Source organism: Bos indicus x Bos taurus, chromosome 2 (genome assembly GCF_003369695.1).
Source record: "Bos indicus x Bos taurus breed Angus x Brahman F1 hybrid chromosome 2, Bos_hybrid_MaternalHap_v2.0, whole genome shotgun sequence".
Lineage (NCBI taxonomy): Eukaryota > Metazoa > Chordata > Mammalia > Artiodactyla > Bovidae > Bos > Bos indicus x Bos taurus.
This window is the reverse complement of record NC_040077.1, coordinates 73,101,242-73,121,512: the sequence shown is the minus strand read 5'-3', so window position 1 is coordinate 73,121,512 and position 20,271 is coordinate 73,101,242. Positions and strand designations below refer to the sequence as shown.

The window sequence follows — 20,271 nt, the reverse complement described above, 5'->3', positions numbered from 1 at the left end:
GGTGTACTTGGTAAATAGATGGTGAAGAGATGAGGGAAGGAAGCTGCATGTGTTGTGCTCTTAGTGTTCAGTACAGTAACACCCCTCCCCACACCCCACCCTCTCAGAGAGAGGAGACTTGCTCCCAGGCATGCATCCAGTTTTATTTTAGAAGCAACAAAGGGAATACGGAGACCAGATCACCTCTCAGGTGACCCTGTGCCCTGAACTTGAACTTCCAAGTCACAGGGAGGCCACAGAGAGTTTAGGAAGAATTTAAAAGTTGATGCCTCTTGGGGGAAGCAGATACCTAATTTAGCTTTTTTTCTTTTCTTTGTAAATAATGCATTTCTTTCGTGACCCTGAAAAAGTTGTCGTTGAGACCATCCCAGAGCTTTTTGACAAGGGAGCAGGTAGATCCTTTCATTTTGGAACCATCTGTAGGGAAGGTGGTTTAAGGCCGCCTTCTGTTTCTCAAAAAATGTTCATACATTTCTTTTCACTGTATAATCTGAATTACTTCTGTGCCACAATCTTCTGATCCATGAACGTGAAATGTCTTTCCATTTAGTAGGTCTTTAATTTCTCTCAATAACATTACATATTTTTCAGCAAACATGCAAACATTCTTTTTGTTAAAATTACTATTTTATTTTTCTTAATGCTATTGTTAATTGAATTACTTTCTTAATTTCATTTTTGAATTGTTCACTGCTGATGTATAAAAATACAATGAGTTTTTCTGTATTGGTTTTAATCCTGCAGTCTCTCTGAAATAATTTATTTGTCCTACTAGTTTTTTAGTGAATTCCTTAGAACTTTATATATGCAGATTATGTCATCTGTGAAGAGAGATAATTTTATTTCTTCTTATCTAATCCAGATGTTTTTTCTATCCTAATTGTCCTGGCTAGAACCTTGAGTATACTGTTGAATAGAAGTAGTGAGAGCAGGCTTCTTATCTTGTTCCTGATCTTAAGGGGAAAGCATATAGTCTGTCCCTGTTAAATAAGATTTAATAGTGTGCTTTTTGTATTTTGTAGCTGGTCTTCATCAGGTCAAGGGAGTTCCCTTCCAGTCCCTGTTTGTGGTATTTTTAGCATGAAAGCATCTCCCCAATATTGGAAATACATTTTGGTACATCTGTTGAACATGTGTTTTTGTCTTTTAGCCTGTTAATATGATGTATTAATAAATTAATTAAGTTTTATATATTAAACCAATATTACATTCTTGGGCTAAATCCTACTTGGCCATAGTGATAATTTTTTATATGTTGCTAGCTTTGGTTTGCTAATATTTTGTTGAGGATTTCTGTGTCTATAGTCATAAGAGATACTGATGGCTCTGTGTTTAGGAAATTATCTTAAGTAATTTTCTTAGGTAAGCAAGCATCTGTTACAAGAATTAAATAAAATGATGCACAGAAAGGTCTGAGCAGAGGTGCTCATCACACAGTGGCTAGTTTATGTGAGTTGCTGTTTTTTGTGGTCGTTTATCATCACGACTCTGATCCTAGGATCTTGAGTCAGACAGACATAGACCTGAACTCTTCCTTCACCCCCTTACTTATTAGTTGTGTGACTTTAGGCACTGCTGTTTGGATGTGTTAAGATTTTCCATCTTTAATGTGGAGTCATGATGGTGCTTCTCTCTTGGGGTTGTCAGGAGGATCCGACGAGGGCCCCCAACACAGGGCCCGGCACACAGGTATGTATAGACATAAGTATGCGTTCACTGTTGCCACTTTAGACACATGACTGCAGTGGCGTTTTGAGGGTGAAAGATTTGAAATAATCAAGCTATTTGTAAGTGATTGATCAAATATTATAGATGTGAGCAGTGTAATAATAGTCTTTAAAATGGATTAGACTGATATAGAAAAATGCTAAATATTGGTAGTGGGCAGAATGGTTTTTGTGCACGTGTGTGTATATTGACAGGTTTGTATATACACTGAAGTCTAGAAATGCATGTATATATCTCATATATCATTGTGAATAGTCTTATTTTGGGGGTTGTACTTTGACTTTAATTTTTAAATAGGTTTATGCTTTATCAGAAAAAAAATAAAGATATTTCTGACTGGTGGAAAATCAAGAAGGTTAAAAAACATTTAGGGTTGTATTTAGGGGGCCTCCCTGGTAGCTCAGTAGGTAAAGAACCTACCTGTGGTGCAAGAGACCCGGGTTCGATCCCTGGGTCAAGAAGATCCCCTGGAGAAGGAAATGGCAAACTACTGCAATATCCTTGCCTGAAAAATCCCATGGACAGAGGAGCCTGGTGGGCTGCAGTCCATGGGGGTTGCAAAGAATCGGGCACAACTGAGCGACTAACACTTTGACTTTTCAGGGTTGTATTTACCTTACTCTCTTCCTCAGACATTTTTATAACTTTATTTGATTTTATTATCCAGTGAAGGCTTATGCATTTTTAGAAGTCATGAAAGCTGAAAAAGATACATGAAGGATGGTTTGCATTCATTCGGAAGTTTTGACTTCTTTCCTGTGGACTGCCAAAGTTAAATATTTGATAGCCCTACCGTCTGTTGGCCCAGGCTCCGTTGTGGGTATTAGGAATACCAGAGAAGTACCAGCTGGTCTCTGCCCCAGGGACAGAGACAGAACAGATCTCCACACAGATCATTGCAGGGTGAGACGGAGTAAAGGCACATGCATGGCTGTGCAGCCCAGGGCAGGACAGAGTCGGGCAGGATCACAGAGAATGGTGTATTCACAATTACATAGGAGTGTGCTTGGCATATGGGGTCATCAGCAGTGGCTTAGAGCTGTGACAGATCAAGACAAGAAACTTGGGGATTTACAAAAAGCAGCCTGCCTTTGAGCTTGTTATCGTGGCTCCGTGCAGCCCCCTCTTGGGAGTACTAATTATACTCCAGTTACTAGGCTGCCACATTTCTCATTCCCTTGGAGGAGAATTTCAGTAACAAGGAGTGGGTGAAACTGAGAGCCTGTTAGCAACATCAGCTTCCACAGGGTGCTCCCTCATGTAGGGAGACAGAGTGGGTTGTCTTTGTGTAGAAATGAGGCATTTTCTCTCCATTGGCTTTCTGTGGGTCAGAGTCTGCCTCAGGAGTGAAGAGAGGAACAGCTTGGTGGTTTAGGTTCCGGCCTCCCTGGCAGATGGATAATGGAGAACAACTGTCTCTTAGTTTCTGTGACATTTTGTTTGTCCTCACAGATGTGTGTATACATTTCTAAGTGGACAGTATATGTCAGAACTTGTAATTCCAAGTTCTATACACCGAACTCAAAGTCAGTCTTTAGAGTGGTATTTTTTTTCTGTCTCTTCGGTACCTGAAACTGTAGTCACAGTGGTGTGTAATGGTCTTTGATGACTTTTGACCCAAAGAGTCTGTGTGTGGCTTGTTGCTTTGTATTGTCCCAATCCAGTCTGATTGCAGTTCAGTCCTGAGGCTGCTGGGGCTCTGCTGGGCCTTCCTTAGCGGTTCAGATCTGAGTTGGGAGGCTGGTGAAGAGGCTGCTTCTGCCTGCCTGTGCTTGAGGCTAATCACCAGCGTCTGTCCAGCATCTGGACCGCTGTTCAGGGCTTCAGTGCAAGTTTACAAACTTACTCAGTTTTGAGAATTATGCTACTTTGCTGCTGAGTCCACAAATGACTGTACTACTCTGGACTTTTAATTTTTTCAAAAGGTCCCGTCTCTCCTGTGTTTTAAAATCTCTTTTGTATCTTCAGTTCTTTTGGGCACGCTATTCTACTGCTATTTGCATTTCCCTGTGCCTGCTAATTGGGTTATCAGGAGTGATTGAGAGTTGGATGAAAAGTACACTGTGACACTGTAGAAATTTCATGTGTAATTTTTAAATGTCTTGTCCCAATTCTGTAAAAGGGGGAGTAGAAGTCGGGTGATTTTTAAAACATTGGAGGAACTGAAGGTGCCAATAAGCTTATCCGAGCTTATCCGAGAGCTTATCCTAAGCTGTCACGTGAGAGAAATGACCCTCAGAATGACAGCCTTGCAGTGGTGTCTGGAGATAGAATTAATTATTTCTTTGGGTTCAGAGAGAACCCATCCTTCTCTGAGAACATTTTCTATGTAACAGATGTTGTCTTGATGTGTGAAAAATTTTAAATTGATGTAATAGCACAAGCTCGCATAGCTAAAAATACTCATTCTCACACATGTGTTTGCCTTAGTTAAAGCTCTAGAAAAAGAGCCTCTATTCTAACAAATGTCTGCTTAGCTGAAAAGCCTAAAGAAAATGGGAATTTAAGGGACTTGTAGAGTTCAGTATGGATTGATTTAGTTGAAAGATACTGAAACATTTTAGACCATGAGGCCCCTCATCCTGGACTGGATCCATAGTGGACGCCCTCTGCACAGCACAGCAGCCAACACAGCTTATTTGTCCAGGTCAGGAACGGCATCTTCTACATCAGAGAAATTTAACCCCAGTTAACTGAAACTGGATGAATACTTTTTGTAGGGCCTAACCCCCTTCTGAATTTGATTTTAATTTCTGGGTGTCCCAGAAGCTAGGAACCATAGGGGATACTTATTTGTAGATGGTGTACTAGTTTTCAAATAATAGGTTCAATTGACTTTTGTCCTCCAAACACCTTTTTGGGCGAAGCATCTCTAAACTTAAAGCAGTGTGTCCAACTGTTAATCTTGTAAATGAATATTCCCTTTTCCTTGTTCCCCTGAATTTTGGACTCAGATAGACAATGTGAATCACTTTGTTTGTTGGTGCACGAGTCACACGAGCAGCCATGTAATCTTGCTATCACATCGTCGTGGTGATGAGTGCTTGGTATCGTGCTCTTAGCTTGTGGCCTTGTGACGTGTGACTTGACCCCTGTGCTGGCACTGGTGTTCTAGGCGGGTTCAAGGATTTTTCTTAATGCGTGTTTGCTTTTTATCGTGTCTGTTTATCTGTTGGGCTTTCAACCATCACTTCTCATTCCCATCACTGTGTTTAACTACTGTGTTCTGAGCCCCCTTCTATTTTTGTATTTATTTACTTCTGACCTGGTTAGAAATTTAGGTAAGTCAGTCCATCAGATTTGTTTTCGTAGAGAAGTAAAGAGGCTAAGTTGGAACTAATGGAGCTCGGTTTCTAAAATCCCTCCACTGGCTGCCTGTTCCCCTTCCCTTCCTTGGGAGCCGTTTCCATGTGGGCACTGGTGATGAAGCAGCTGCCGCCTGGTGCAGCATGTGCAGCGTAACATCTGCAATGAGTGTGAACAATTTGTGATGAGCTGTTAAAACTACAAGCTCTTTGAGGACAGACCCTGAACTGCTTCCATTCCCTTCTTACTTGCCCCTTTTCTGTGTAGCTCCCCCTCCAGCAACATATGTCCTAATGCCCCACCCCCACCCCGTGCCCACATGCCAACAAGGATGCTTTCTCTGGCCATGGGATATTCTGACTGTAACATGAGAATATGAGGAGGATAGAAACCAAATGTTGAGTGTTTTAATCTTTGCTTTAAACAGTTATCTTTTGCAGTAATTCAAGTATAAGAATAAAGCCTTACATTACTTGCACATTTGCTCTCACCAGTACCCTTCATTTCTTAGTGTAATTCCAAGTTTCCATTTCATACCATTTTCCTTTTGCCTGGAGGGCGTCAGCGTTTCCTGGAGTGAGTCTGCTGGTGATGAGTTCTGCTTTCATTCAGTCTCTATTCTTAAAAGGTATTTTTGCTGGATGTAGCTAGGTTAATACCTTTCTTTTGCCATTTTAAAGATGCCATTCTGTTGTCTTCTTACATACGGGACTTCTGATGAAGCCTGTTGTCATTTTGTCCCTCTATAGAATGTGTATTTTTCCCTCTGGCTTCTGCTGATGATGTAGTTTCACTATGTCAGACTTGTGGATATGGTAATAGAATGCAGCCATGCTCAGTCCTTCACAGGTCTCCCTTGGCATGTGCTGTGCACCCTATTACCAGGTACTGCTTACTGCTGAACCGTTAGTGGAGTCCTGCTCAGCCATTGGTCGGTGCCACAGTGCGCCTCTTTCCCCAGCGAGCAACTGTCCATGAACGACCTTAAGTGGCCCATTCAACCAGTGATGGGAGGGGTGGTGGTCTTCAGGCAGAGAGTGAGGTAAGAGGTGGATACTGGCCTTCTCCCCAGGGCCCTCTCACTCAGCCTCATCTCAGTGGTTGAGTTGGAGGGGCCCAGGGAACAGGCTGGCAGCTGTGTCCTGCAGGGCTCCAGAGCCCTGGCCATGGCTGCCCACTGGCCGGGCCCAGGCCTTGAGGAGGCTGTGAACCTCTCCCCATCCCCAACTCTGTGACCTAATGGCAGTGGCCATCTGCATAGGATGCAGTCTGTAGGACGTGTACCCTGCTGTCTGGGCAGCCTGAGGAGCCTGAGGGCCAGTTGGGTCCTGGGCGCCTGGCTCCCTCAGTGATGACAGCTGGGCGGGGTCCGAGGACCTGGCCCTGAGGGAGCTGCCAGCTAAGTTCTGCCTCCTCTTAGCAGGACCTGGACCTCAGAGGGAGAAAGTTGTAACTTGGGGGTGAGCCCTTTCTTGTCAGAACAGAGAATAACATTTGTTTGGTGAAGGTTTACAGGAACATCATTACCTGACTTTGACCTGACTTCAAGAACAAAAGATCTGAAACTAAGAAGTTAGCAAACAACTCACCATGCCCCTGCCTTACCTTCCTTGGGAAAGGATTCTGCTGAAAGTTTTTAGGGAGTCTGAGGTTTTTAAGGCATGAGCCACACATCTCCTTGTTCAGTTCGGTTCAGTCGCTCAGTTGTGTCTGACTCTTTATGACCCCATGAATCACAGCAAGCCAGGCCTCCCTGTCCATCACCAACTCCTGGAGTTCACTTGTGCTGCTGCTGCTAAGTCACTTCAGTTGTGTCCAACTCTGTGCGACCCCAGAGACAGCAGCCCACCAGGCTCCCCCATCACTGGGATTCTTGAGGCAAGAACACTGGAGTGGGTTGCCATTTCCTTCTCCAATGCATGAAAGTGAAAAATGAAAGTGAAGTCGCTCAGTTGTGTCCATCTCCTAGCGACCCCATGGACTGCAGCTTACCAGGCTCCTCCATCCATGGGATTTGCCAGGCAAGAGTACTGGAGTGGGTTGCCATTGCCTTCTCCAGAGTTCACTTGTAGGGCCCCACAATAAACCTTTTTGTTACAGAGCCCAAGCTCATTCTGCTCACCACCTGACAGGCCAGTAAATCGGAAGATAAGTTGTTGTAACAAGGAATAATGACTTTAACCGGGAAGCTAGCAGACTGAGAAGATGGCAGACTTGAGCATCTCGAAAACCATCTTCCCTCCTTCCAAATTAGGGCTCCTTTTATATACAAGATGGGAGGGGGAGGAGCCCACTGTGGTGCTGATCAGTGGCTGAGCAGGACAGCTGACAGTTGGCTCACTGAGGGTCCCTTGCTTGGGGGAGGGGCCTACTATGGCGCCTGCCAGTGGCTGAGCAGGGCAGCTACAGCTCATGCCTGCCTTGCTGCTGTTTCATCCTGAGAAGAAAGGTGCAACTCCTGACCGATGCCGGGTCTGAAGAAGTACCAGGTTGCTCTAGCAACGTCATCCTCTGGTACTTGGTGGAGCTAGGTGTGAAGACCTTGACCTTGGTGGTCAAGCAGAGGTGGTTGACATGACTATTACTGGGATCGCTGACTGAGGTGGCGGGTGCCATGGGCTCAGCCTGCCACTGGCTTCACTGGTCAGCTCCTGACCGATGAGGTGGCCAGAAGCTGGTGTTCCCAGAGCGGGGCTCCTGCCTGCCTGCTTGGTGGCAGACACAGGCTGGTCTGGTGGGCTGGGCACAGAACGTGTGGCGATGGAGTGGTCCCTGCACCAGGGACGGAGGAGGGAAGGGCCCACCATGCCTCAGGTTTGGTCTGGGGAGGCCACTGTTAACGCTTCTGCGCTCCACACTCCAGCGTTTTGGTATGTGGCCTCACTGTGTGTGACACACAGACACTTGAATTTGGTGACAAGTATCATCCTACAGGTCTCTGAGACTACTCCTCTTAGTTCTCCACCCTCCCTTTTGATATCTATGTTTAATTTTGATTAATTTTTTATTGCCATGTGTGTGTAAATTCTCTCATTTTCCCCCTTCTTTTGCAGTGCCTAACCTGCTTTGAATCCCATTTCAATGATATTTTCATTTCGGCTACTGTATATTCTTAATTTCTAGAAGTTCCATTTGGTTCTTTGAACTAGCTTCCTTTTCTTTCATTACACCTGTGAGTTCCTTTAATTCTTGAACATGGATATAGCAGGTTTCATGTTCGTATCTGAGAGTTCCATTGTCTCTGTCATTTCTTGGTGGGTCACTATTTTCTGATGGTTTTCCCTCCTGATTATGGGCCACATTGCTCTGCTTCTCAACTGTTCAGGAAATTTTGATTAGTATGTTATGTATCGTGACTGCTACATTATTGAGGATCCATGGTTGGTTGTGTTTATTTAAAGAATGTTTGGCAAGGCAGTTAAGTCACTTGCAAATCTAATATCCTTAAGCCCTGTTTTTAAGCTCTGAGAGGACAATTTGGTGTATTAGTTCAGCCCCCCTACTAAGGCCTGCTGTCTCTGGGGTCTCTACTGAATGCATTCGGTGAGTCGCTGAAAACACCCCAACTCTGGTGCTCGAAAATCTTCCCCTTTGTGTAAACTTTGCAAGTTGTTCAAATTACAGTTTCCTGGTCATTTTGTACCCTCCCTTAGGGAATTTCATTCACATATATGTGGCCCAGAACTTAGGACATTTCTAGAGCTCTCTTTCTATGGGGCTTCCTCTTTTTCAGCACTCCACCCTGTAACTTCCAGCCACCTCAGCTTCCCTGAAGTCTGATCCTCATTTTTTCCGCTTCGCAAGACTGCCAGGTTCATTTTGGGTTCCTCTTCCCCATAAGGGGTGACCTGGAAATGTTCACCAGGCAGGAAGTTGGAGTGATTAAAGAGCTCACCTTGTTTGTTTCCCTTCTCTGAGATGTCACAGTTCTATACTGCCTGTTGTCTTCTGAAAGTAGTTGTTTTATATATTCTGTGTGGCTTCTAGGAAGAGGTTAGGTCTTTGCTAACCCATCATTGTTGCAGGTGGAAGCCCCTGGGATTCAGTGAAATTGACCCATGAAAATAATTCTCAGTAACTGCACGCAGTTCCATACAGCATGCCTACCTGTGTTAGAGAACTAAAGGCAAATTATATGTGTTTCTGGGTGAAGCGTAGCTGTGGTCGCATCCCTTATAATTTACCTTCCCCACCGTCTGGAGCTGTCACTGATCTCCGAGGAGTGATGACCACAGTTCCACAGCCTCTGTGCTCTTGGGCTCCCCGAGGACAGACAGGCTGCTTCTGCTGTCAGTGCTCAGTGGGTGACCTCCTTCTGTATTTTAAGACCAGGTTTTACTCTTGCGTCCAGGCTTCCCTGGTGGCTCAGATGGTAAAGTATCTGTCTGCAGTGTGGGAGACCCAGTTTCGATCCCTGGGTTGGGAAGATCCCCTGGAGAAGGAAGTGGCAACACACTCCAGTCCTCTTGCCTGGAAAATCCCATGGACGGAGGAGCCTAGTAGGCTATAGCCCGTGGGGTCGCAAAGAGTCAGACAGGACTGAGTGACTTCACTTTTTTTTTTTCTCATTTTTTACTCTTGGAGGGGCCTTACTAGTGTGCTCTGCAATTTAATAATCACTTTTGAGTCTGTATGGGAAGTCTGTGCTAAAAGACCACTGAACATCTGAATCAGTAAGACACTGATGCATGGATTGAAGAAGCCATCTGTGAAACAGCACAGCTTGCCAGGTGGTCAGAAGTGTAAAGGCATGTGGAGGGAAGCTAATCTGCATAGGATTCTGCATTTGTGAGGATGTGATTCCTCCTTTGTTGTTGTTTTGTTGACTAGTCACTCAGTTGAGTCCAACTCATTTAGACCCCAGGGACTGTAGCTCACCAGGCTCCTCTGTCCATGGGATTTCCCAAGCAAGAATATTGGAGTAGGTTGCCATTTCCTTCTCTAGGGTATCTTCTCAATCCAGGGATTGAACTCACATCTCCTGCTTGGCAGGTGGATTCTTTACCACTGAGCCACCTTAGAAGCCCAGTTTCTCCCTTACTGTTGAATAAAAGGACCCCTATGATTTGAAGTAGATTGTTGGTGAGCTGTAAGGAACATTCACTTTCACTTTCACTTAACACTAGAGTCTTAGGTAGACACAAAACTTGGCTGTGGATAGTTCAGCTGAGAAGCAACTAGATCAAGAAAAACAGATTATTTCTATCTGTTTTTGGTCAACAGTTACTTACTTTAGACTTACTGGTAAAGAACTAAGCCCTTTTTCAGAAATCATGAATATCGCCAGCTATGGATGTTAATTTTCTTTGTTTGTTTGTTTTTAGTAACTCCTAAGTTCTTTATATATCCTCCTGACTGACCCACACATGCTACATAAGCCCCTAGTGCTCTGTATAGTGCACTGTGATAGCTTTAACTTTTTTGTCATCAAAATGCTGTTCATCAGTATGCTCAAAGATGATTTCTTTATATATATATATATATATATATTTTTTTTTTTTTAATACAACTTGAGGAATATTGATGGGATCTACTGCTGTCTAAGGAATTCCCTTATAGCTCAGTCAGTAAAGAATCTGCCTGCAATGCAGGAGACCCAGGTTTGATTCCTGGGTTGGGAAGATCCCCTGGAGAAGGAAATGGCAACCCAGTCCAGTATTCTTGCCTGGAGAATCCCATGGACAGAGGAGCCTGGTGGGCTATAGTCCATGGGGTTGCAGGAGTCAGACATGACTTAGAGACTAAACCACCACTACTGCTATCTAGAAAATTTAGAAGTTAATGAATTTATTGAAGAAAAAAAAAAAAGCTTAATTTCGCTAAAGTGCAACACTGAAGAAGAGGTTGTTTTGGGGGGAGAAGCCTATCAAATTTTGTTTGAAATTTTAATATGGTAGTATTTTCAGTGTTGGCAAGAATGTGGCAAGAAACTCTGAATTTTCAGGAAAAGTATGTATTTATATGAACTTACTGAAGATAACTTGAGTAGTATACATCAAAAGCTTTTATATTCTGACTCAGTAATATTGCTTCTAGAAATTATTTTTCTTAAAGTTATTAAATATTCAAACAAAAACGCATGTAGAAAGGTGTCTGTTGCAGTATTATTTCTAAGCATAAGATATTAGAATATCCCTAACTGTCTTAGCAATGAAAATGTTTTTTATTTGTAGCATTTTCCAATTGCAAAGTACTATGGAACCATTAAAATGGCATTTATGAAGAATATTTCATCATGTGGTAAAATGTACATTTGAAATAAGCAATTTTCTAAAATGGAATATAAGGCGTACATTAACTATTAAAAAGTACATGAAAGAATGGCCAGAAATATACCAGATTGTTAAAGTAACTGTTCCTACATGATAGTTTCATGAGAGGTTGCTTTCTTCTTTATGATTTTTCTGTTTTCTGAAATTGGAGTGGAAAGCATTCCTGATATGTGAAAGTTAACAGGGTGTTCGTAGCTGCATTCTTGACTCACCTAAGGCTTTTCTAGACCCTGGGTGGACATCTCAGATTCCAGAAGAGAAGGCAAACCATTAATCTTTAAATAAAACTAGTTGCTGTTTTCACTTGAGATGAAAAAGTACTTAAAAATTAAAAAAAAAAGAAAAAATTTCTTTGCTTACTCTTTAGATAAAAACTTTGATGATGAAGATTCTGTGGATGGTAATAGACCTTCTTCCGCCAGCTCTACGTCGTCCAAAGCTCCAGCAAGCTCACGGAGAAACGTTGGAATGGGGACCACCCGTAGACTCGGCTCCTCCTCTCTTGGATCTAAGTCTTCAGGTAAGACCAAGCCCAAGCACAGTGCTGCGTGGTCCGCTGTGTAGGAGCTTAAAGCAGATGCGCATGCTGCTCACCTTCTGTGTCCTTTAGAGGTGCAGTAATTCTGTGGGCAGTATGAGTCCACTTTCTCTTCCTTAAGTAAATTGGTTCTCATCTATGGATGCTGATAAGCTGGTAGAATGTACGTCTGAGCTGCTGTGTTGCATGTTTGCTGGGGCAGAATCTTTGGGTGTGTGAATCCACCACGGAGCAGAGCTCATGGTATCCTAATGGCCTTGGGCTCCTGCCATGCCTGATGATACTTGCATGATATCAGCCAATTTCTGTGTCTCAGGACTGAGATTGTCTAGAAGTTAAATTGTCTTTAAAATGTATTTTGTTCCTGCAAGTAAGATTGTTCCTTGTGAAACCTTGTAAGATACCGAATTAGTCAATGGTCAAGATTAGCTAGCTCCCTGAGGCTTTGAAAATAAATTTATAAGGATAAATTTCTTTATCCTTCTCTTCCATCCCCTAATTTAGACTGTTTTGGGTCCTTGTTATATATAGCTTTCATTTTGCTGTCACATTTAAGTTTATACACAAATTACCTACTTAAAAAATTTTTTTCATTGAAGTATAGTTGATTAACAGTATAGTGAAAATTACTTACTTTTTACTTTCGAACCATGCTTACTGTTAGCATTGGGCTTTTGAGCTTGGCTGGATGAACTAATCAGTTAAAGCTAGAGTGAGGACCAGCATCAGAATGCTGCCTCCTTGGGCTGGTCTTTCTTGCTGTCTGAACAGGCCTTGGATGTTGGTGTCCCAGCTTGTCAGCTTGGTGCCCCCACAACCTCTGCCCTACCGTCTCTGTGTTGGGGGAGCTGCTATTCTTAGTTCTTCCTAATCTTTTATGTTTTTTTCGAAATGTATTTTTTTTTTCAAATTTATTTTAACTGATGGATAATTTATAATTATTTTAACTGGAGGATAATAATTTATTATTAACTGGATGATAATTACTTTATAATGTTGTGTTGACTTCTGCCATACAAAAATGTGAATCAGTCATAGTTATAACTATATCCCTTTCCTCTTGAGCACCCCCCACGCCACCCCTTGCCATCCCATGCCTCTTGGTCATCTTTTATTTTTTGGTTCATTTAAAATATATACATTTTGTTGTTGTTGTTGTTAAAGAGCTTAAATTCATACAACATAAAATCAACCATTTTAAAGGTAACAATTCATTACCATTTATTATATTCATAGTGTTGGGCAACCACCACCTCTATCTAGTTTCCACACAGTTTTGAAACTAGACCCCATTAAAGGTCTTTCAAAAAAAGACCCTATTAAAATTCTCCCCATTCCTTTCTTCCTCAGCTCTGGCGATCCCTCCAGTCTATGTTATTGCTCTATGCTTTCAGCTATTCTAGGAATTTCAGAGAAACGGAGCCATCCAATATGTTGTCTCTTGTGTCTGGCTCCTTTCACTTGGCATAATGTTTTTGGAGTTCATCTCTGCTGGAGCGTGTATCAGTACTTTTTTTTTAATGGCTGAACAGTCTTTCTAATCCGTTTTCTTGATCTGTCTTTGAGTAGCATCTATTCTACAAACTAAGCTTAGAAAATTTCTGTGTGATCAGACCATGTCTTTTTGTTCCCATTCCTTACCTGTTCCCCTTCCAACGATCCCACCTGTGTAGATTGTACAGAGATACCAACCCTGTCTTTCCCTCAGGCCTGATCTTGCCTTTTTCCATTTTGTTTAGCATCGTAGTTGTGATTTCCCTGTTGACTTCTCATCAGACTCCATGGGCCCAGGCCTGTGTATGGCCCCAAGCCCTCTTTGACATGCAGCTCTCTGCTTCACACAGAAAGGCGCTCCGTGTTTGTCAGCTTGGTGGGATCCAGGCCTAACCTAAAGCACACAGAGCACCACTCACAGTGTGTTACTATTTTCTGTTTGTAATTGACTTGTGAATGCAGAGAAATACTCATCAAGTGTGATGACAAGTATTTACCACAAGCATCAGTTGTCTTTAAGGCCTTTTCTGTCTAGGTGGTCCATCAGGACCCCAGATGCCAACTAAGTTGTCAGGTAGGAAGCTCTGGAAAAGCACTCAGACTAACCAGTATAAATCATTAATGATGGTTACAGGGATGACTGTAGATGGCCATTCAGAAACCTTTAATATGAAGAAAAAACATCTGGTAAAATATCACTTGACTTTCATGTGTGAAGTGACATATTAACAGAAAGAAAAAGCTTTCTCCTGAATGATAGCAATTGTTGGGTCAATTTGCAACTGGCATATAAATGAAAAATTGACACATTATTGTGATTTTAAAAGGAAATGAAAATTTTTTTCCTTGAAAATATTTTGAGACTAATATGAAGTTGAGGTGAAACCATTAAATTCTTTAGAACTTATTTGAATGTTTCACAAATTTTGTTATGTTGGATTCCTAACAATGATATGATTTCATTTATTCCCTGAAGAATTGGAATTTCTATTATATGTTCATTAGGAATCTTTGAAAAGACTTATATATTAATACGGGGCTTCCCAGGTGGTGCTAGTGGTAAAGAACCTGCCTGCCATTGCAGGAGACGCAGGAGACGTGGATTTGATCCCTGGAGGAGGGCATGGCAACCCACTCCAGTATGCAGGCCTGGAGAATCTCACAGACAGAGGAGTCTGGTGGGCTATGGTCTGTAGGGTCACAAAGGGATGGACATGGCTGAAGCAACTTGGACGCACACACATAGATTAATACAATATAAATCACCTAAATCCTTTAAAGTCTATACAACTGATCTTCCTTAAGCAAGTACTATCTTTAGATGACTTTAAGCTAATATATGTTATACTGTAAAACTATTATACTTTATCTTAATATTGAAAGTCAGTAATACTTGTCTGTGTCACAAAACTCTAAACTTTTATTGACTTAAAAAAGTTACAAATCTTCCAAAATATAATTTTGATTTTGTGTATGAGTCCTCCAGTGCACACTGTTTACATTTTAAAAATTGATGTTTTTTTATAGCTGCAAAAGAAGGAGCTGGTGCTGTTGATGAAGAGGATTTTATTAAAGCATTTGACGATGTGCCTGTAGTCCAGGTGAGTGAAGATGTTTGGTTTGATTAAAAAGGATGGGCTTATTCTTCAGATTTCATTTTTCAAGCATGTGACACACACAGTTTCTTAGTAGGTAGGGTAATTCTGACTATCAAGACCACAGGAGGTCTAGGGTTTGCAGGCTAGGAAATGTTAGGGCCTCTCAGAACTGAAATGGATGACCTTCCAGTTAGAACTGGTGAGAAGTGGCTTGCTCCACTAGTGAGTTCGTGAGTCAGGTCACACAGAAGAGGGGGAAATAAGTGACTCCATTCCAAGAGAGAACAAAGAAGCATGCTTATGTCGGTATTTTCCTTAGAGAAGTCTGTAAATTTGAAGAATGTAGGTTTCTGAAAGGTATAAAAAATGTTTTCATAAAACCTTAGTTTATACCATCGTGATACTTCCCTTAAGTACCTGACATGTGAAGCAGAGATGACTTACAGAACTCACTGTAAACTGCTTTGTGCCCCAGCATTGTCTCTGGTTGATGGGGGCTTGTGGTCCATTGGATGTCGGTGCTCAGGATCCCTCCAGCACTTGGTATCTGTGTGTGTCCCTTGTCACCCACTGCTTAGTTGCCATGTGTATACAAAGCAGATAGCAGGTGTTTTAGGTTCAGGTTCATCCTTATGTCCTTGACCTTCCTATCATGCCTTACTCTTGGTGGATTTTTTTCTCCCCCTTACTGTCTTTGGAGTAAGATACCAGGATAAATGAGAAAATAGGTTTGAAAGTGTTTAAGGTTACAAGCATAGACACACCTTGCTGTATTGCCCTTCACGGTGTTGTGCTTGTAAATGCTGCAGTTTCACATCTATGGGCACCTTGCCTCAAGCATGTGTACGGTGCCCCTTCCCCATCAGCATTTGCTCACCTTGTGTCTCTGTCATGTTTGGTAATTCTCACAACAGTTCAACTCTCCATCAGCAAAAAGATTACAGTTCTCTGAAGACTCAGATGATGGTTAGCATTTGTTTTTTTTTTTTTAGCATTTGTTTTTTTTTTTTTTTTTTTTGGCAATAAAGGATTTTTAAAGTATGCACACGGCCTTTTTAGACAGTGGGCATACTTTAATTGGGCAGTTAATAGACTGCAGTCTAGGAAAATCTTTGTGACTCACTTCATTGTGATTTTCACTTTATTGCACCTGCAGTGCACTGAAGACACTAGAACTGACCTGGCAGTGTCTCTGAGGTCTGCCAGTATAGTGTGGTGTTACAAAAAAAACAAATCAGTGACTTGTGCATCTCCGCCCACTCCCCAATGGGCTTCTTTCTCGGTTGTGCATGATATCATCTGTTATGGTAAAGCTGCATTTGAGGTGAGGTTATCCATATACGGGCATCAGAGCTGGTGAGTTTACATTCACGGTGGAAACTCATTCTGTGGCAAGCCTGTCTAGATGTTATCTCCGAGGTCCTTTTCTGAAAAATGAAATGATTTCTTTTACTATACTTAACAGATGCTCTTGACTTCAGTTAATTAAGAAATAATCTTTGTTTATTCAGCAAATTTTCTCATATTAATTGTAAATTAATTTTGCTTACAGATTTATTCCAGCCGAGACCTTGAGGAGTCCATAAACAAAATTAGGGAAATATTATCTGATGACAAGCATGATTGGGAGCAAAGAGTAAATGCTGTAAGCTGCCAACTTTGTGATTACATTTGCATTAGATATTTAAATATTATAAATACTTTATTATGAAATTGGGGTTCAACTGTAATGAATTTTAAGTAGTCAGTATTTTAAATATAAGGTACCATATTCACAGTTTGCCTTTTTAATAGATTACCTCACTTCTGTTTTTAAAACATGCCCACTTCTATCTTTTTGTGCATCTTGTACTTTTAACAAAGTCCTGCCTGTGGCATGGCCACTACTCTCGCCTTAGTAAAGGTTTAATTTTGCGATCCTTGGCCAGGGAAGCAGCTTCTTAGTGACTTACAGTGAGTGTCCCTGTTGCCCTTTCTTTCTTCATAGCACTTCTGCCCCTTCTGTTTTTAAAAGTACATTAATGACAAGTTGTCCGAACATTAAAGTGAACAGCATTTGGTGAAGGTATGTCTTTTCTGAGGAAGGTGATTGTGCACTGGTTGTCCAGCAGGAAGCAAGTTAGGAACATGGCTGCTGTGTCTGTTTCAGATGCCCTCCAGCCCCTTCAGTAACAGATACAGTGTGGGTACTTTGACCAACAGTGGGGGCACTTCTTCCTGTGAAAGTGAAAGTTGCTCAATCGTGTCTGACTGTTTGCAACCCCATGGACTATACAGTCCATGGAATTCTCCAGGCCAGAATACTGGAGTGGGTGGCTGTTCCCTTCTCCAAGGCATCCCTGTTCCCTGTTCCCAGCCCAGGGATCAAACCCAGGTCTCCTGCATTATAGGTGGATTCTTTACCAGCTGAGCTACTTTCCTGTGATTCATGCAGTAAATGGTGGTTGGATTGGGTGTTGGGAAAGGGGAACTTAGGGAAGGAGCTTTTTTACAGGCTACAATGAGATTTCAGTTATTTTTATCCTTAGTATCAGAGCATCTGTAAATACTCTAAAATGTTCCAATTAAAAAATACATTTTGTAGAATTATAATGCATTTATCACAGATGCTAATTTTTAAAAATTACTTTTTCTTATTTATGATACCTAGATTTCTTCAGTATGTTAGCTACTATTTAGTTGGTCTAATTCTAATTGGAAAACTGTATCATTTAACTTTATTGTTGATCCTTGAATATTTGTTGGCTTCAATTATTTTGTATTTCTGTTCTAAGGATTGTTTTGTCTGTCTCTTAATTTTTCTACCCCATTAGCTAAAAAAGATTAGATCTTTACTCTTGGCTGGTGCTGCCGAGTATGATAACTTCTTCCAGCACTTACGGCTTTTGGACGGAGCCTTTAAACTGTCCGCTAAGGATCTACGGTCTCAGGTAGTGCGGGAGGCTTGTATCACGCTGGGGTAAGGACTACGACGCTCCCGGTTCTCACATAATAAAGTAGCTGTGTCACAGAGCTTCAGAGATGGGTCACAGAATAATACATCCACTGGGATGTATATAATATAATACATATTATATAATATGTGTTATTATATATATGATAAATATTATATAATAAGTAATACACATGCCTGTCGCCTGGTCTCCAAGACTGATTCTATTTACACCCTGTTAGTACTTTTACAGTGTTTCCTGACCAGTTATGTTATTGACAGAGGGGATTTTTGCAAAAAATTAACACCTGTGGCATCAGTAGTACATCTCTGGTCGATAATGTGTTGTGTGACAGATTTTAAATTTTACTCAGTGACTTAGCTCTGAAGCCTCTGCTTTAAACTTGAAACAATTATTAATAATATGGAAAAATGAAATCTTATAAACTTCTGTTCTCAGCCTTTTCATTGATTTTGCTGGCAGAATATAGCACAATCAATAGAATTTTTGTTTGTTCCTATTGAATTCAATAGAAGAGTGGCTTTGCAGCTGTTCAAAATTTTGACCTCAGATATTGAAGCCTGAATGTTATATGCTGAAAATAAAAGAGCAAAAGAAAAAAAAGAGGCTAAGGGTGCTTTGTCATATTTATGTTTTATTAGTATTTATTTTTTGCTATTTGAAGAATAATTAGTGGGAAATGATTTATTTGTTTATTTTTTAAAAAGCAGTTCTTGGTGAGTGGCTATATGTAAAGTCCTCTGCATGTGCTTGGGGAATATTTGTATTTTACTTAGACTTGTTTTTATCCTTAGATGACTTCATACAAAGGCTCTAAAATGTTAAAAGATTTATATATTACACTGTTCCCAAGAACTTTGGTTCAGTCCAGTGTTCATTTCTCATTGCAGGCATCTGTCATCAGTGCTGGGGAATAAGTTTGACCATGGAGCTGAAGCCATTATGCCAACTATCTTTAATTTAATTCCAAATAGTGCCAAAATTATGGCCACCTCTGGTGTTGTAGCTGTTAGGTTAATCATCCGGGTGAGTATGTTTTGGAGCCGTATGTATTGTAGAATAAGCAAGTGGTAAATATTGGTGGTAGATAAGCAGTTATCAGAGACGTTTCCCATTTGAGTGATTATGTATGTGGAATCCCACTGTATGTACGGTATTGCCCCACCCTCACCTTCCCTTGCTTAACTGTCACATGTGAGCCTTTTCAGTTCCCTGGAGTGAATTACAGGTGTGGTGTACAGTTACTGACCTGTTGCTCATCCTCTCATCATTGGTTTTAAGCATTTGAGCACTTGTATCTGCTTCTGAGTTCTGTGTGTGTCCAGGTATTACTCCTGTTCTTCCCTCCTTAGTCCCCAACTGTTCATTTTAGGTATTTGTGCTTGTGGCTTTGTATTCATCTAGCATCTTTATTTAAATAATTGTACATAAGCCTAAAAAAGAAAGATTATCTTCAGTTAAGTTTTCAAAGCACTAATTTATTTAATCTGAGTAATTAGCCAAGTAACTTATATGTAGATTTTCAATAAAACCTGACAGCTCACAAAGCGTTAAAGTGAAGTTCTTCATATCACCTTCTCCCCATGTCAAGTCCCTTTTCCCTAGAGGCAGCCCTCAAAACTGGAGCTTGATGATGCTAATTGAAATCTTCCCAGAATATTTGTGATTATTGTGGGTTACTTTCTTTGCATTATTTTAGTTCTTACTGTTTACAGTGCCCATTTCAGATATTAAACCAAAAGCCGTTACTGGACATATCCATTGAAATGATATTAAAATACATTGGTCTACTGACTGCTTTTTACTCGCTTAGATTTATACTGCTCAGATAGTTTAGGCTTCATACCACTGATTTGTTTTGATTTTAGACTGACTTAACACATATCATCATGTTGTCTGTTTTGGCTCTGTACTTTTCATGCCCTTTGTAAGTGTCCAGTGAAATTCTTTCTCCTTTTTAAACTCAGTGAAATTCTAATCTTAATGTATTAGGTGCTTTACATAGGTGAGTAAGGAAGTGATTATCTCAGTTTTGTATTTTCAAGTGTTCGCCTCTGTGTTTTGATCTTTTCCACAGCACACACACATCCCTAGGCTAATACCTGTCATAACAAGCAACTGTACCTCCAAGTCTGTTGCAGTTAGAAGGTAAACTTTTAATGAATTTTCTAATTATTTTTGAATTGTTTTAAAACCAAAACGAATTTCAAATTTCTCTCCATCTAAAAAGTTCATATTTGAAATAATTAATATTATTTAATATTGCCATAATAAATGCCCTTGGCTTGAAAGGTCATGATCAAAATTATAATGGAAAGTGAATTTGGACAGCTTAAGTTATTTTTGTATGTGTGTGAGAGCAAGTGTATGTGCGGTATTTG

At 41.0% G+C, this 20,271-nt stretch overlaps 1 protein-coding gene across 20 annotated transcripts in view; it reads left to right on the top strand.

Annotated features, from left to right (window-relative positions):
• Nucleotides 1-20,271, top strand: part of CLASP1 (cytoplasmic linker associated protein 1) — a 273,158-nt gene that overhangs the window by 146,354 nt on the left and 106,533 nt on the right. For all 20 annotated transcript variants that reach the window (XM_027562856.1, XM_027562770.1, XM_027562760.1 and 17 more), the window contains exons 9-14: nt 11,674-11,826; nt 14,866-14,939; nt 16,489-16,581; nt 17,750-17,895; nt 18,781-18,916; nt 19,968-20,038. In XM_027562856.1, coding sequence (XP_027418657.1) covers nt 11,674-11,826; nt 14,866-14,939; nt 16,489-16,581; nt 17,750-17,895; nt 18,781-18,916; nt 19,968-20,038 — 673 coding nt within the window. The remainder of the gene's footprint in view (nt 1-11,673; nt 11,827-14,865; nt 14,940-16,488; nt 16,582-17,749; nt 17,896-18,780; nt 18,917-19,967; nt 20,039-20,271) is intronic.